General features: G+C 41.8%; 3 protein-coding genes across 7 annotated transcripts; all 3 read left to right on the top strand.

The window, feature by feature from the left end:
• The first annotated feature begins 2,302 nt into the window (after positions 1-2,302).
• LOC103989941 (kinesin-like protein KIN-10A) lies at positions 2,303-6,422 on the top strand. Its single transcript, XM_009408905.3, has 6 exons — positions 2,303-3,099; positions 3,318-3,473; positions 3,609-3,716; positions 4,073-4,183; positions 4,292-5,821; positions 6,046-6,422. Exons 1-6 carry the CDS (start codon positions 2,395-2,397, stop codon positions 6,301-6,303), a joined length of 2,868 nt encoding a protein of 955 aa, XP_009407180.2. The 5' UTR covers positions 2,303-2,394; the 3' UTR covers positions 6,304-6,422.
• A 1,490-nt stretch (positions 6,423-7,912) lies between these two features.
• On the top strand, positions 7,913-13,728 carry LOC135641272 (probable methyltransferase PMT3). Of its 5 annotated transcripts, none has more exons than XM_065156547.1 (9): positions 7,969-8,180; positions 8,961-9,002; positions 9,088-9,459; positions 9,545-9,709; positions 9,837-10,019; positions 10,224-10,818; positions 11,580-11,692; positions 11,841-12,061; positions 13,146-13,728. In XM_065156547.1, exons 3-9 carry the CDS (start codon positions 9,196-9,198, stop codon positions 13,465-13,467), a joined length of 1,863 nt encoding a protein of 620 aa, XP_065012619.1. In that variant the 5' UTR covers positions 7,969-8,180; positions 8,961-9,002; positions 9,088-9,195; the 3' UTR covers positions 13,468-13,728. The 5 variants fall into 5 exon arrangements, with proteins under 5 accessions (XP_065012615.1, XP_065012616.1, XP_065012619.1 ...); XM_065156545.1 differs by adding an exon at positions 8,365-8,696 and having other exon boundaries at positions 8,961-9,459; XM_065156546.1 differs by having other exon boundaries at positions 7,969-8,312.
• A 2,245-nt stretch (positions 13,729-15,973) lies between these two features.
• Positions 15,974-17,260, top strand: LOC135639835 (NAC domain-containing protein 21/22-like). The gene is made up of 3 exons (XM_065153790.1): positions 15,974-16,280; positions 16,394-16,662; positions 16,733-17,260. The coding sequence occupies exons 1-3, from the start codon at positions 16,109-16,111 to the stop codon at positions 17,126-17,128; spliced, it is 837 nt and encodes a 278-aa protein (XP_065009862.1). The 5' UTR covers positions 15,974-16,108; the 3' UTR covers positions 17,129-17,260.
• The last annotated feature ends 316 nt before the right edge of the window (positions 17,261-17,576 follow it).

The following is a 17,576-nucleotide window of genomic DNA, read 5'->3' as shown; positions in this document are numbered from 1 at the left end:
TTTGAATTCGAAATGGAAAGAGGATCGAGCGGGGAGGCTAGGAAGAATTAAAAGAAGGAAAGCGGCAGCACAAAGTTAGCTCCATCCAACGGCACGGCTTTGATGGAATAAGCACGTGGACGGCCTTGGATGATCCATGTGAATACTTACGGTTCGGAGATGGGAAAGAACGGTGTTGGGTCTGAAAGATGGACGGCTTTGATCATTCATTCGAGTGAGACTGATTTGGTTGGTTGGTAACGAAATGAGAACACGAGCATTTTAATATAAAGTAAATATACACTTAATTATTTTTATTTTTATTTTTTACACCGAAAGAAACATTGAGTTTGAATTTCAGAGATAATCTCTCAAGACAACGATTTTTATTTTTTATTTTTTATTTTTAAAAAGAAAAAAATATTGATGTTGCAACCAATAAGTGATTCAACTGCATTCATCTTGTTATTGTAATTACTTCAATAAAGTCAAATAAATCACGACGATAAGTTTAAACATATAGTTTTACCATTGATAGTGATAATGGCGATGGGATGAGGGTTAACGTCAGTTGCGTCCGGATAACGCCTCGCGTCTCGGTTGACCTGACAGCGCCTGTTCAAAACAGACCGGAACACCGACCGAGGCACATTAACATCTTGTGCGAGCCCGGTCCTTCACGCCACGCCAACATCGGTGTCAGACGTTACCAGGAGTACAATCCTGCTCCCTGCAAGTGGACACATTACAACAGTAAAACTTCCCTATAAAAACTCTCACGTTCGGATAAGAGAGGGAGGGAAAAAAAAGCCCCCTAAGATTATCCACTGACTTGATCGTCAAAGGGGTCGGGTTGATCCTCCCGACCCGACCTGTGTGTAGGGACGAAGACGGGGCGCCTCTCACAGCATGCCCAGGCGAGGAGTTCCCTCCTAGAGGAAACGACTGACGGGGCGCCTCTCACAGGGGTCGGGTTGATCCTCCCGACCCGACCTATGTGTAGGGACGAAGACGGGGCGCCTCTCACAGCATGCCCAGGCGAGGAGTTCCCTCCTAGAGGAAACGACTGTCCCATCACGATCGGACCACCACAGTCGGCCACCTCAGCAGTCTCAAGGGTCATCCCGAGAAGATCCCCAATCATTCGGACTCGAACCAAGCCGTGTCGGCCCCGAGGCCCCGACTTAAGGTTGTTTATACTAACAACCATCGTATTAGTGACGATGAATCATTAATGTCAGGAATAATTGATTGTCATTTTTTTGTTTATTTTATCATTACAGTAGTTTTAAATTCATATGACTATTTTTTTTTGTTTTTACCATTGCACCACTCATTCGAATTTGTCCCCGGTAGCATGTTATTGTTTTCGACTTAAAAAAGCTCACTTTCGTCATTAAAATAATAATAATAATAATAATAATAATTTAAAATTTTTGAGTGACTTCGGATGATTTGAGTCTTTTGTTTTCTTCTTATACATATTTTTTATTATATTAAATAAAAAAATTATTTTCTTCTTCCATCAAGTCAAAAAAAATAATATATCAAGAGGATCTAAACTCCTCAAGCAAAGAACCCCTTACGCAAAAAGAAATAATGATCCTTGTATATTTTCTTTTTTTGCTTCAAGTTTACTAAATTTATACCATAATATGATAGCCTTGACTAAAAAAAGATCATCGATCAATCTAAGTTAAGTGTGGTAGCAAAACAAATAATTCCATAGGATCAAGAAAAATATATATGAAATCCTTGAACGTCAAATGAAACTATATTTGGATCAACAAAAAACTACTTTGTGTCCAATTTGACCTAACTTTATATACTGGTACGTAAATATGGATCGAATACTTGCCTTGGTTAATAAGACGCAAAAACCTAAGAGTATTAAGGTTAATCTTTATATTCATCAAGTTTATGATATCTCGGGGTGTAATGGATCTTATGATAACTCGAATTCTTGTGCAGCTATAGGATTCATCTCCGTTATTACTACGAGCGACAACCCTCTCAACTGATGCCAAGTGTATGTATCATTAATCATTGATTATACCATAAAATATTTCCTTTAGTTGAATAAATTGCTTTTTTATTTTCCAAAAAATTAAAATTAAATATGGGTTTGTACACGAATGGACGCCTCGTAGGATGCCTACACGGCGAATACATCGCTGATGAACGGTGTGGAGCGCATCACAGAATAATGATTGGCGTATGCTCCCAAGGCAGAGAAAATAGCCGTTGCTCGGTGTGGCCGTAAGACGACGCTCCCTCTCTCCTGCTTACGAAACGTCTATCATCCCCTCCGTTTCGAAAGGGAACCCATTAAACCGTTCTGTTTCCCTTCTCCTCTCTTCTTGCCCGATAACACCACCACCACCATCTCGATCCACATCCCACCGTCGCACTCCGATGGCTCCTCCCAAGCCGTCTCCACGAAGCGCTCCCACTACCCCTCACCACCACTCCAAGGCCACTCCCACTCCTCACCACTCCAAGCACCGGCTTCACTTCCCCAGCCCCAACCCCAAGGCCCCCGCCGCCACCGACCACCCCGTCGAAGTCATCGGCCTGATCCGCAACCTGCCCGCCGACCTTCGCAAGGACGAGGATGGGCCCGCCGCCTGCTCCGTCCTTGAGATCTCCGGCGACGGCCGCTCCCTCCGCGTCCGCGCCGACGTCGGCTACCGCGACTTCACCCTCGATGGGGTTTCCATGTCCGAGCACGAGGATCCCGAGGCCTTCTACCGCCGCTTCGTGGCGTCCAGGGTGGAGGGCGTCCGCCTGGGCGCCAAGTGCACCATCATCATGTACGGGCCTACCGGGTCCGGCAAGAGCCACGCCACGTTCGGCTGCCCCAAGCAGCCCGGGATCGTGTACAGGGCCCTCAGGGACATCTTAGGAGAAGGAAGGGATGGTTCCGATGGCAGCTCCACTGGCGCCGCCGCCGCCGCCTCTGCCAACGACGACGAGGACGGCGGTTTCGGTCCTAGGTTGTTCGTCCATGTCGCGGTCTTGGAGATTTACAACGAGGAGATCTACGATCTTCTTTCGGGGGCATCCAATGGGGGAGCGGGACACACCGTCGGCCTTCCCAAAGGCAATAGCACGCCCAAGGTTCGATTCGTTTGCTGCTTTTTGCATTTATTTGATGAACTTTCTGAACCAAATCGTCCAGCTTGAATTATTTCTGCCATCCTTTTGAAGGAAGAAGCCCTGCTTGTGGTGTTCTCCATACAGTTTCACCTCATCGATGAATCTTTCTGTAGCTCCAACATTCTGGCCTGTATACATATTCCGGAGATTAATTCTACTCATTTTCCTGTGCTTAACAGGTTCGGCTGGAGGTGCTGGGTAAAAGGGCCAAAAATGCAAGTTACATATCTGGAAATGAGGCTGGAAAGATTACAAGGGAAGTTGCCAAAGTTGAAAAGCGGCGGATTGTCAAGAGCACTCTTTGCAATGAAAGAAGCTCACGGAGCCACTGCATGGTATATTCACTACCAATTTAGTGATTGTTCTTATCTTCTAATTCTAATAATTGTTCTTCAGAACCACTAGACTCATTGAATTTTGGAAATTTAGCTTACTATTATTATTATTATTATTTCTCAACAAATATGCAGATAATCTTAGATGTTCCTTCTGTGGGAGGAAGGCTGATGCTTGTCGACATGGCTGGTTCTGAAAACATAGAAGCAGCTGGTCAAACTGGTCTTGAAGCAAAAATGCAGGTATCATTCTCAATTCACAAATTTACCTCTTGTTATATTTAGTACCCTTGACTGCTTAGCTGTTGGCAGATCTTTTCATACATGTATCTATATCAGTCACTCCTTTTGTAAATGTTTCTATGCATGTATAATCTGACATGCAAAAATGTATTTTCTTGCTAATCATGTCGATTTCTATCATTATTGCTTTAAAAACTTGGTCCAATTTTGAGCAAGTGAACTCGTGTTGAATTATACATCTGTTTCTGCGAAGTGTTTTTCTATGGATTCTTGTGGCATTGTTTCTGCTGTTAAATTTATGATATGTTCATGAATCAGATATTTTGACTTGAGTGATGATGGTGAATCATTGGCAGACAGCTAAAATAAACCAAGGGAATATTGCTCTTAAAAGGGTGGTCGAATCCATTGCAAATGGTGATTCTCATGTTCCGTTCAGGGATAGCAAGCTCACAATGCTTTTACAGGTATTCATTCATATGATCTTACCGATTGCAATCTTATTCGACGATTTCTTTCAGTATAGAAATGAATAGTGATCAAGAAATTCTTGCCTTTTGTTTTCATTTTCTCAGGATTCCTTTGAGGATGACAAATCAAAGATTTTGATGATTCTGTGCGCAAGCCCTGATCCCAAGGAAACCCACAAAACCATTTCTACTCTCGAGTACGGAGCTAAAGCAAAATGCATCATCCGTGTTACTCGTATGCCAACACCCAAGGAGAAAGTTGATCCTGAGGAATCCTCGCTACTCCTTCAGTCAAGAATTGTAGCAATGAACCAGGTCATGTATAAACTTCAAATGGAGAACAAGCTTAAAGAGAAAGAGTGTGATGATGCTCGCAAAGAGCTCTTGCAGAAAGATGCGGAACTTGCAAAACTCGGAGCAAGGCTCCAACTCATTGAAGAAAAGGAATCAGAAGTCGAGGAGGCAGACATCAACTTGACGGTTGACGAAAGAACCAAGACTTTAAAACTTGAATTGATGAAGATGGAAGAGATAATGTTACAACAGCAAGCGGAGCTTACTATGCTAAAGCAGAGACTCGAGGAAGTGGAACTTGGAAGAGGAAAAGCCGGTGAGGATACATTGCATGACATGGACGGAGGAAGATTTATGAAGCGGCTAGAAACTTATGCAGGAGAACCAGGTATGGTGAAATCTATGGATTTGGACATGGGAGATCAACAGGACAGTTATGATGTAAAGGAGATCAGAGAGGACTCCTACCGGCATGTAAGCTATCCGAAACAGTCCCCACTGGATGCTTGCCTTTCAGCTTTTGAAGAGGATGCTGACTCCAGTGTGCTTAGATTCCCAGAGAAGGTGAGTTTGAGCACTGTTTTTGAGGGAGATGAAGAAGACATAGAAAGCACCGAAGACGAGGTTGATAAGGAAGTAGTCGAAGAGAACATGAGCCATGCACGCGGGATTGGTTGCTTGATGCCGTTTGAAGATTCTGGGTTGAACGATGACCATGATGGGTGTGGTAGTGATTCAAAGAAAAAGCAGGTAGGAGCAGAAACCAACTCTATCAAAAATACAATAGATGCCATCTCTGCTAGAAGAACATGTGTCCAGAATATTTTCAGACTCTGTGGAAACCACAGAGAGCTATCACAACAGGTGAAAGTTTCCTCTCCTCTCAAGAGAGGTAATCAAGATGAAAATAGACGACCTTCTTCTTTGATGCTTGGCGAAGAGTATGAATCAAAGTTAGGCTTGCGACTGGAACAATCTCAGCTCGCACCTCAAGGCAAGTTGCTCTCCGAATCAATAGTTACAGAAAGTGCAGTTTCCACACTGCTTGTTACATTTGCGTCGCTTGAACTCGGAGATGAGCAAAAATCAGCTGATCAACGACTCAAAAGATGTGTTTCTTCTGAACCACCAAAAGATTTGATGGAGAATTGCAGCCCTGGAAAGGTGGATGCAGATGACATTGTGAACATATATGTAAAATGGGAGGCCTCGAAGGAAATTTCAGGCAGTCTGATCAGGAAGCTTAAGGTGTTGAGGGACTCAACTCTTGCTGATTTGCGCAAACTCATCGATATAAATCTCGAGGAAGACAACAAAAAATTCACATTTCTTTTGCTTGGGGTAGGTACAGTACTTTGTTTTCCTTTTGTTACTTGGTTTTGAGTAATTGTGATTAGTGCAGCGCACTTCCTTATGAGCTTCGATTGGTAATATGACATTCCATGTTCCAAACATACTTGACCAGTTTCAGCTGAGATGTTTAGTTCAAGAACGAAGTTATCTTCTGCAGACCATGAAGCCAATTGTGCATGCCTTGATGATATCGTTTTCGGTGGATGTAACAGGATCCCTCAGGAGCTCCGGTAGCTAAGGAAAAGGAAGCACGTACTCGAGTGAACGAATTGCCCATCTGCAATAATCAGCTGAATGGTCGTCTTGCCTGCTTGCGTCCCGTCAAGAAAGCAGTCCAGAAACCAGATCATGTTCCATTTGGTTCGTTAGAGAATACACTCCCACTTGGGCTAAATTCTCCACCCTCACAAGTAGTTTTACCTAAAGTGAGTCAAATCAACACAAACTATGTAACAGGATTACAGGTATAGATCAAGGCATGTACTATAAGCAAGTGTTGGGCCACTTATCCATTACTGGTGGTTTACAGAGGTATTTTTTAATGTAATTTTAGCCCCTACATAAGTAAATTCTCATCTAAGCGTGATAAGTAAATTCCTGCACAAAATATTTTTTGCATGCGTTGGTTCAAACTAGCTTTTTCGCTTTCTACTGTATGACTTTTTTTTTTTTTCGTTTGCTAACTCAATTTATCATCACATTTCATGTCAGTGCCTCTCAGTCAGCTCAATAATGGTAAAAATTCAATATATTATGATGTGACCTATATGAGGAAAATATTGGTGGTGACCTGGAAGACCAATCAATCTAATACACCTCGGAGAGTTAGAAATGAGGTAGATCTATACAAAGATCGATATTGGATGTGGTTTTCAACTTGCTACTCATGTTAGATATCCTAGTACAATAAGGGAAAGTGAGGACGAATGAGGTCTCACCTTGATAACTATCATTTGATTGACGTTTTATAAGTGAAGAGAAAGTGATATGATTTATGATGTATATATTTTATAAATATGATAAATGATATGTTCATATTTTCAATATTTAAAGTTGAAGTACATACTTTCTAAAAATATTGTTCTCAATATTCTACGAAATATTTGTTGAGCATATATAAGAATTAATATTTATTTTAAATATATTTTATAATAAAAAATGTATAGTTCTTCCGTGTAAGAAGCTTAAGTGTATTAGCGGCTTTAAGTATAAGATTATGTTTTTATAATAAACATATATATATATATATAATAATATATAATATGAGACTATGTATATACTATGACATATGATATAGAAATGCACGTATATATTACAATGATGTGTCGTATGGAAGTACATACATATATTATGATATGACATATAAAAATTCATAAATTTATTATGTTTTTTATATATAGTATTTTAAAATATTTTAATATAAAATTTTATATTTTATTTTTCATATATTATGTTATAAGATTATGTTTGCTATATATATATATATATATATATATATTGAAAAAAACAGTAAATGCGCAATGTATGTTTGTTTTGGGTTGTGAACAGGATATTTTTTAGTAAGTGCATAAAACAATAGTTCATTTTATTCAGTATTTATGACTGACTTGAGTGTAACGAGAACTCCTGACTACCCATGGAACGGTAGTCATGAATGCTACGCACATCTTCTTCCTCGATCCTTCGATGGTAACGAGCAATCCGACCTGTTTCTGATGTAGCCTTCAATTTGCATCGTAAGATTTCGCCCTTCTGATCTCCTCGGTGACCGTGCAGACTCGCTATACCTTCCATCCGTCTCCAACAGCCATAGAGAATAGATCCGTGCGGGTGGTGCGACGGAGGGCAAATGCGTCATTTAATCACTCCTTTTCCCTCTCTTTGTCTCTCCAAGTCCGTGTGGGCCCTACTCATAGTGCCAACCAGCCAATAATAGTCTCTCATCTTCGTCGCCTGCTGACAGTGCAGATCGATCGGTTCACGACGCGATTCGCACTCGCCATCATCATCCCTCTCATCTCAAGCTTGTCAATGTACATGCGAGTTGCCGACATACCCAAATTTAGCACCGACCCATCTGATTTGATCTCCATCATCCAAATGTTCTTATATTTACATACTTCGACCCTCACCAATCTATGTCGTCGCCGTTGCGAGTAATTTATCGTAACATTCACCAGAAATAATATATATCTCCCATCGCTCTCCAAACCTCTCAGATCTGCTTCTCCTCCCTCACTTCACTCGCCCACTCTCTCTCTCTCTCTTTTCCCCCTCGTAGCAAAAGCCCGTTTCGATCCGTTCTTTTGGAGATCCCTCGCAGGGTTTTTCCGATCTCAGATTCCGGGTGAGTACTCCTACATCTGGATCGGCTTGCGTTTTAGGGTGCGAACAGAGATTTTTCTGCTGGGATCCTCTCGACGAAGTTGGATCCGTTTCAAGGGTTTCTTGCGTTCTTTATATTGCTTCCCTGGATCAGGTGCTCTGCTCTCTGGTCTTAATTGCATGTTGCCTTTCTTGATTTTTCTTAGATCGTCGTCGGATCTTCTCCGTGGTTGGTGGCGTTGTTGATTCTTTTACCAAGTCGAGAACTGTAGAGATTTATCCCCAGAAAAATTTCCGTAATTGTATCTCCATTCCTCTTCTGTCGGTGATTTAAGTACCGCGGGGCTTAGTATCGTGGATTAGCCAATCTCTTTTTGCTAGTGGATTTATTATTGCTTGCGTGATGTTTCTGAATCTTTTACAAAGAGACCCCCGATGCTCTCTGCCACATATAGCAAGAAGGTTCTAATTTGTGATAACTTGGCTGCGATTGTCGCTCGTTTCGGCGCTTGGTCTTAGAAATTTTTTCCCAGAATCTGTACGTTTCTTCGACATCTTCCATTGTAAACTGAAGCTTAGTTGCATAAATTCCATCTTTCCCACCTTCTGTGTTTGCATAAATGATCAGTCTCTTCATCTTTTCTTTTTTTGCTCTCCACTCTTATAGATACTCCTTGAGCTTGCACATATCGTCATATTCACATGAAGAAGAACATATGAATTTTGGTTACATCTTTTCTTGTATACATTCAAAAAATAAAATGCTGATAATGAATCAAGTATAAACATCTGGTTCTTGCAGGTCGTTTGCTTTGAGTTGGAACAGTCAGATCAGAACTTGTAGGTATTGTCATTCCACCTCAGCAATTTAGTGTTTGGCAGGAAAGAAACATATCAGAGACTTTGAAGGTTCACCACCCTGTTCATAGCTTGTTGTAGGGGTTCAATATGTTTGATTACGTGGATTGAGGGGTGTCATTATAAAGTCTATTGAGAGTTTTAATAGAACGTCCTCTGCTAGAACTCTATTCCAAAAGATGAGGGGAAGAGATGGAGGCCAAAAGAAACACTTGGTCCCATCATTGTGTGTTGTGGTCCTCTTTATAGGTTTTCTGGTTCTGTACTATGGCTCTTTCTTTGGCCCCCGTGGGCAGCATGCTAACTCCGCATTGGAGTATGGTAGTAGAATTTCAAGATCATTTGGTTGGTCTAGCGTTGATAACGGAGAGGTAGGTGAATCAAAAGAGTCCATTCTTGGTCAGGAGGGTGGAGAGGATGGTCTCGTACCCAAAAGTTTTCCTGTAAGTGAATTCTGAACTAGCTATATCTCTTTATGAGCACCGGTGATTGTACAAGCTTTAGTTGATTTGTTCTGTTTTCCCTAAGGTCTGTGATGATCGGCATTCGGAGCTCATTCCCTGCCTAGACAGAAATCTTATTTACCAGACAAGACTGAAGCTGGATCTAGCTCTAATGGAACATTACGAGAGACATTGTCCACAGCCTGAGAGGCGTTACAACTGTTTGATTCCACCTCCACCTGGATACAAGGTTGGACGAGGAATAATTGCTGCAAAAGATGCCCTTGGGCACATCCTTTTCATCATCTTCTGCTTAATGCTACTGTTTTATGTTCTCTTGGGCAATTAATGAGTGTTTTGTGATTATTATGCTATAGGTTCCAATGAAGTGGCCAAAAAGCCGAGATGAAGTTTGGCAAGTGAATATTCCTCATACACACCTTGCACATGAGAAGTCTGACCAGAACTGGATGGTTGTCAAGGGAGACAAGATTGTTTTTCCTGGAGGTGGCACTCATTTTCATTATGGAGCTGATAAGTATATTGCACATCTTGCAAATGTGAGTCTGATTTTCACGTGCTGGTCATATCATGCAAAATTTTATCTTTTTTATACATTTAGTTGCTGTTATCATTCTTGAAATAGTTATGGACTTCTGAAATTAACTCTTTCTTGATATATTCTATTGTCTTCACATTTGTTATTTTATTGGTTCTTTGATTTTTCGGTAACTTTGGAACTCATTCTTCATTTGGATCAACAGATGCTTAACTTCACCAATAATAATTTGAACAATGAGGGAAGGATCCGGACAGTTTTTGATGTTGGTTGTGGAGTTGCCAGCTTTGGAGGATATCTTTTGTCATCTGATATCATATCTATGTCTTTAGCACCTAATGATGTTCATCAAAATCAGATCCAGTTTGCTCTAGAGAGAGGAATTCCTGCTTACCTTGGTGTACTAGGGACAAAGAGGCTCCCTTACCCAAGCAGATCTTTTGAATTTGCACATTGTTCTCGATGTAGAATTGATTGGCTTCAGAGAGATGGGATCCTTCTTCTTGAGTTAGATAGGCTGCTTAGACCAGGAGGCTATTTTGCCTACTCATCTCCTGAAGCATATGCACAAGATGAAGAAGACCTCAGGATATGGAAGGAGATGAGTGCTCTAGTTGAGCGGATGTGTTGGAAGATTGCTGCCAAAAAGAACCAAACTGTGATATGGGTGAAACCTTTGACAAATGATTGTTACTTGAAGAGGGAGCCAGGAACACGACCACCTCTATGCAGATCTGATGATGATCCGGATGCAGTTTGGGGTGTTCCAATGGAGGCTTGTATTACCCCTTACTCTGAACGTGAGTGCTCAGCTTTTGTGGTGATCTTCATTTTTCTATCCTCAACATGATTTTCTTTTGCTTGAGGCTTTCTGAGCTTCTTACCATTTGAGTTTTTTGCATGCTACTCTTTGAAGACTTCCGTTAACCAAAGTATTCTTAATGAGATCTTTCTCCGGAATACTTGACAATGTTGATTTAAACATAACAACAAATATGGCCCTACCATTGGACTCGAAGATTCAAAAGAATAACTTAATTAGAAACCAATTATGTCATGTTACACTTGAGCCAAAAGATTTTAAAGATGATGACCAGAAGTCCAGAAGTCTCTAATTCTTTTCTTTAGCAAAGATGTGATGTAATTTAGCCTATGCTGCCTGAGATTATTTGTCAAATTAACAGTGTATTGAGGCTTTGTTGATTCTTAAATCACCCATATAGTGGTGCCTAACAAATGTTTTCCCATTTTGCCTAATGGATATTCTAGAGTCCCAATAAAATTATTAGCCTATTTTAGTATGACACGGTGAATATATAAGGAAAGCTGCTGTCATCGTCACACCAGATCTAACGATAATTTACTTGCTAACCAATAAAGATTGGTAGAATAGTCATACTCGTGGGCATAAATTTCTTGATCATCATTGCTTTGCTATATTCATGAAATAACTGTGATTACTATAGGATAAAAAAGATGATGTAATGTAGCTATTAGTACATAGTCAATTACATTGAAAGTTCCTGAAGTAAATTTGGTAATGAGAGTTTCACTTTTGCAGAGAACCAAAGAGACGAGGGAAGTGGATTGGCTCCTTGGCCATCTCGCCTAACTACCCCACCTCCACGCCTTGCTGATTTTGGTATTTCAACAGACATGTTTGAGAAGGATATGGTAAATAACGTGTATCATTTGTAACATGCAATTCTTAGTGCTTGCAATTTGATATTGCTTCTAGGTGCGACTACAATCATGAAGATGGTGACACATAACTGATCCTCGTAGCAATAAATTTTGTTTTCTGAACGCATATGATTTGCAGGAAATTTGGCGGCTGAGGGTTGATAACTATTGGAGCCTTTTGGGTACAAAAATTCGGCCGAATACACTGAGAAATGTGATGGATATGAAGGCAAACATGGGATCATTTGCTGCTGCTCTCAAAGATGAGCCTGTTTGGGTTATGAATGTTGTACCAGAAGATGGTCCGAACACTCTCAAGATAATATATGACAGAGGCCTTATAGGCAGTGTGCATGACTGGTGAGCTTTATATTTATTTATTATATGAAATGGGAGTTTGGTTTGTAGGTACTGTAACTAATTAGTAAAGACTTGCATTTAACTGGTTGCATAATTTTTCTATACCTATCTTTCCTAAACATTCATAGACATGTTTTTCTGCTTGGTTTTTTCTCTCCTAGCTACTGGATAGGCATGTGATACATGTTTGCAAGTATCAAAATTGAAGGAATGACTTCTTAAAACTGAGCAAAATAGTTTCTTTAGAGCTTTAAGTTTCAGAATAGCTTCTTTGAAACTGCCAGACTTCCAATTGTGGATAACTTCCAACTGTGGATAACTTCCAAGTCATTTGTCTTGGTTTTCCTTCAAGCAACTGAAAATTTCCATGTGTCTTTCTCCATGCTTGTATAACCTCAGAATGGTCTATAAATTGATTGAATCCTTTTCTGCCATAGTTTGATGTGAAAATATGAACTAAATATGACATACCTGTAAATCTGATCATGTCACAAGTTTCTTCCCTCTTTCTGCTATTACTTTTTGTTGGGAAGCTAAGAAAATGTATAATTGTTTTACTATTATTTGAAGTCCCATATTTTCCCCAGCCGATGCAAAGCTAGGGGCATCTCTAACGACTGTCTGAAATTTGGTTCTTATGTGATGATATTCCATGTTAGTTCTAAACCAATTGAGATATTCTGCCATTTATTTAGGTTGCCAATTACATTAGCTCCTTATGTTGCAAGTCCATATCATTGGTTTTCCCTTGTACATTGAGGTACTTTTTTTATTCATTATTTTTTTCTTGCTGAATGTAGCGAGAACTGATTCTAGGTCATGCAATTGTTAAATTCATGGTCTTGGTACTTTTTGCCTCTTCAAGCCCTCATTGCTGTTTCCTTTGGGGACTGGCCTCACCACCTTGTGGAAGCGCTTGCGCAACATTGAGTAGTTTGTAGTCATCCAGAATACTTTTAGGACTAATCGTCATAATATGCTTAGATGTTCTGACCAAGGCAGCGGAACCTTGGTGAAATGCTATAATTTTTATGCAAAATCACTTGGTTTGTTCTTTTACTTATCATCACCAAACAATTGACAGGTGTGAGGCATTCTCGACGTACCCACGAACCTATGACCTCCTTCATGCCTGGACCGTCTTTTCTGACATAGAGAAGAAAGGGTGCAGTGCTCAGGACCTGCTTATTGAGATGGACCGCATTCTAAGGCCAACCGGTTTCATGATTGTCCGAGACAGGAAGCCAGTCATAGACTTCATTAAGAGGCATTTAGCAGCATTGCACTGGGAATCGGTGACGGTTGAGGATGCGGAACCCAATTCAGATTCAGAAGATGGGGAGATGGTATTCGTGATACAGAAAAAGATGTGGCTTATAGAGGAAAGTGGCAAGGATTCTGCTTAAAGCGTCTGAATTCCTTGTTCTCTATGGAGTTGGGTCCGACATGAGTCGCCTGCATTGGGATTGATTCTTTAAGGTCGAGCCGCATCATGACCCGTCTTACTTCCACTGTTGCTGTTATTTGTAGGCTAAGTGCTGTCATTTAGCATATTCTTGTTTTGTTGTTAGCTTCTGCTAAGACAGTCCGGTCCTTCCTTCCATACATGCTGAATCAAACCCTTCCTTTTTCCTTTGTTCCAACCAAATAAAAAGGTTATTTATCTACTCTGCTCGTTCGGATACTACATGTCATCTCAAATGACAATGTTGCATTTCTTGCCTTTTTATATATATACATGCATGAGGCCATTATGGAACTGCGCGTCAATGAATTCGAGACAGTAAAATAAGAGTGTCGTATGTGTTGGCAGCGTAGAGATGCGTCTTAATCAATGTGGGAGCAACCTCTCGTGGAGTCGTATTGGTCACACTCGCCACTGTCACCCCTCCGTCTCTTCCTGTTGGTTTGAAAGTGTCAGAGTTGATCCAGGTGGAAGCCATTACGTCGCAAGGGCGAGCACGGATCACTGGCTGGCCCGTGATCCATAGTCCCTCGTGAAACCGATTAAAGATTTCAACTTGACTCGGTCCTACGAGCATATTCTCGCTAACATCTGTCGGTTTCGAAATGTTCCGATGAGCGTCTTTTGATGCTTTATTCTGTGTCTCTACCTGTCTGTCTTGTGTCTTGGATTGTTCTTGTTGGTTGAAAGGTTGATCTCGAGTGTTGAGTGTGTGCCAAAAGGATCATATGATTGTTTTGTTGAAATGATTGGTTTTCTGATCAAAGGCTGACCACCCCATGTCACGAGATAAATTAATTTACACATAAATAATTATTATTTTTTAAAAAATAATATATTATATTAATTTTTAAGTTTTTAAAATTATTATCGATTATATTTAATCGAATATCGATAGTCGAATTGGAGAACCAAATAGTCAATATCTAATAAAGAGGCAAATGACACATTTTAAATCATGTAAGCCGTATTATATACATATATAGATATATATATATGTTTAAACATATAATAAAAGCAATTTCGTGTGGATTCTTCAAAAAAAAAAAAAAAAAAACACTTTTTCATGTACTCGGGGCTGCCACCATCCAACATGATGCGTGAAGAAGCACTGTCCCTACGACGCTCCAAACTGCACTTGCATGCTTCTGATCATTCATGTTGCCATGGAAATGCTTGGGAGAATCTTGTCATTCCCACTGTCCTGCGCAAAACTTGCAGACAGCGATCTCCCTCCTTTCCACGCTGGCTATCTATCTATCTATCTGTCACATGTCCTCGTTGCTATCTACTTGTCGTTCGACTTGGCATCTGCATTTTAATTACGGCTTGTCATCGTCAAAGTCAAGGTCAAGGTCAAGCCAAGCCGCTGCCAACTCTGTAAGGGAGCAGTAAACCATCACGTGAAAGGGGGGCGTATCTCTTACCATACGTTTAAGTCCATCAAAATTGACGTATGTCACTTCTGGGGATCACTCTACCATTCGTGCATTTACTTTTACATGCCACACTGTGCATGTCAATGTATCCTCGCTAAGATAACGCAAGATTCCCTGAGCCTCAACCGCGGCATCGGGGACAAAGTTTTGTTAGATTCGATGTTCTATCAGCAGAGTCACTTTCCTTTCAACATTATGCCATCTTTCCTTCTTTTATTGTTTGTTTATTTGTACTAGTGTGATGATAATGACATAGATGGGTGGTGGCTCATAATTGTCATCCTGAAGCAGTGTAGATAAGAGGACTACAGTTGCCCATAGCATTTACCGAAGCACAATGATCGGAATCCTGAATGATTAGGCTGCCCAAGTAACTGACAACGTCGCAGCAGAGGTGCTGTGTGTCATCCATGGAAGGGTATCTTTCGTTGATTTGAGGAAGGTTGATTGCCGGAAGAAAGAAGAGTGTGGAGGCGTCACTCTTCCTACAACATCTACAGACAGCAGACTTCGCCATGATTCCCGATCATACAGCACATTGATGTTTAGCTGCAACAAACAGAATGAAATCGTCAACATCTCGAGAGGAAGAAGAGTGAAAGAAAGGAGAAAGTTTCATTAGTTCCTCATGTGAACTGCATTCACGTGCATGTCTTCTTCTCGGATCAACTCGATGGTGGGTCGTCAGCTTATCTGAGCGTCCTGAAAACTCTATTTCCTGAGATTTAGTTGCTCGAGATCCAAGATGTTTGCATGGATGGCGAATGTACAGGTTGTCTTGCCCACTGAGGTGGGCGCCACGTTCCTTGGACATGGCGACTGCACACTGCCGCCAAGTCACCTTCCCCTTCGTCTACGCCTGAACCCTGACATGGTTAACGGCAACATTAGAATACTGGATCGCGTCGGTATCCCACCGCTCATTGGAGGAGATATTCTTCTCCAGTTCAGCATGAGGACCCTTGCTGCCTCCCAGGTGACGGCGACGACACCTCTGAAACAGTAGAGACAGCTTGACGGTCTCACCAACTACACTGCTCGTGGCCTTCTCCTCGTGCTATATAAATATGTATCCGTGTCTCGGTTCCCCATCCTCCTCTTTGTGTGTCAATCTGACTATATTCTCTGGTGCAGCAAAGATTTATGGATCTAAGGGACATCGAGTCCACCCTCCCACCAGGGTTTAGGTTCTGCCCGAGCGACGAGGAACTCGTCTGCTACTACCTCTTCAACAAAGTAGCTAATGAAAGTGTTTCAGGCGGCGGCACAATGGTCGAGGTGGATCTGCACACTCGTGAGCCATGGGAACTTCCAGGTCGATATCTGCTTCTCTCCTCCTCCTCCTCCCCTCCCCCGCTCCACATGATTCCAGCTATTTGGTGCACTTCTTTGGACACTGATTACAGATCTACACTTCGATGTGGTCAGAGGTGGCTAAACTCAGCAGGGACGAGTGGTACTTCTTCAGCTTTCGGGACCGGAAATACGCCACGGGATTACGCATGAATCGAGCAACCAGGTCGGGTTACTGGAAGGCCACAGGCAAAGACCGTAGTGTATATGCACCCACGACGCGCACCTTCGTCATGGGGATGAGGAAGACCTTAGTCTTCTACAGTGGAAGAGCTCCCAATGGGGTGAAGTCCGACTGGGTCATGCATGAGTTCCGACTGGAAGCTCCACATACACCTCCCAAGGTATTCATCCGGCTTCTCTTCCCCTCGGCATCATAAACAACTATCAGTCACTGACCTGAACAAACTGCAGGAAGACTGGGTACTGTGCCGAGTATTCCGGAAGAAGAAAAAGAGTCCAGTGGTTTACAGCATGGAGACCGAGGAGTCTTCACCTCCTCTTCCTCTGCCTGAGAGTGGCGTTGCCGAGGAGTGGCAGGAACAGATGATGACGACGCAGGAGAGACAGGAAGACAACGGTTCAAACACCGTCCTCAATTGGGCAGTATTGCGTGGCAGCCTTGTGGACTTCCCTCGGGAGTTGGGGAGCGGTAGGACGATGGTGATGGGAGTGGGCTCGAGATGTGGTGGGGATGACTACGAGATGCTGCTGGATATGAGCCTGCAGGACCTCGATGCCATGGGAGGAGGCATTGCAAGTGTAGGGTGTCTGAGGTTTCAAGGGAGTAGAGATCAGCTCCTGTTCTAGAGGGGATGTGTAAATGTTGGATGTCCACCGTGTTCAGTGTCTGAGAAGCTCTGCTTACAGTATTGCTAGAAGAGTGAGTGATTCCAGTAAAGTTCCTTGTTAACTCTCTTTGTGGGACAACCCATTTAATTCGATTCCCATTTAAGTTGGACTATATAAATATAGCTCACATATAAATCTTGGAAGCCCAATCGGACTTTTGGTAGCCCAAACTTGGCATCATCCCAACTAACAAGTATATGAGTTGGCTCCAAAGTTAAGAGATCCGACATCATGACGACTTGGATTGCGTCTCGACCAGGCTCTCTCTTCTGTTTTTGGTCTCCTGCTTTCATGGATGTCACCTGTCTAATACGTGGCGAGTTGGATTGCGTCTCAACCAGGCCTTGTTATGTTTTGGTCTCCCATTTGCGTCTAAGCATTTGACCAGTCTAACATATATCAAAAT

This window comes from Musa acuminata, chromosome BXJ3-6 (genome assembly GCF_036884655.1).
Source record: "Musa acuminata AAA Group cultivar baxijiao chromosome BXJ3-6, Cavendish_Baxijiao_AAA, whole genome shotgun sequence".
Lineage (NCBI taxonomy): Eukaryota > Viridiplantae > Streptophyta > Magnoliopsida > Zingiberales > Musaceae > Musa > Musa acuminata.
The sequence above is the reverse complement of the archived record's forward strand: the minus strand, read 5'-3'. Positions and strand labels throughout refer to the sequence as shown.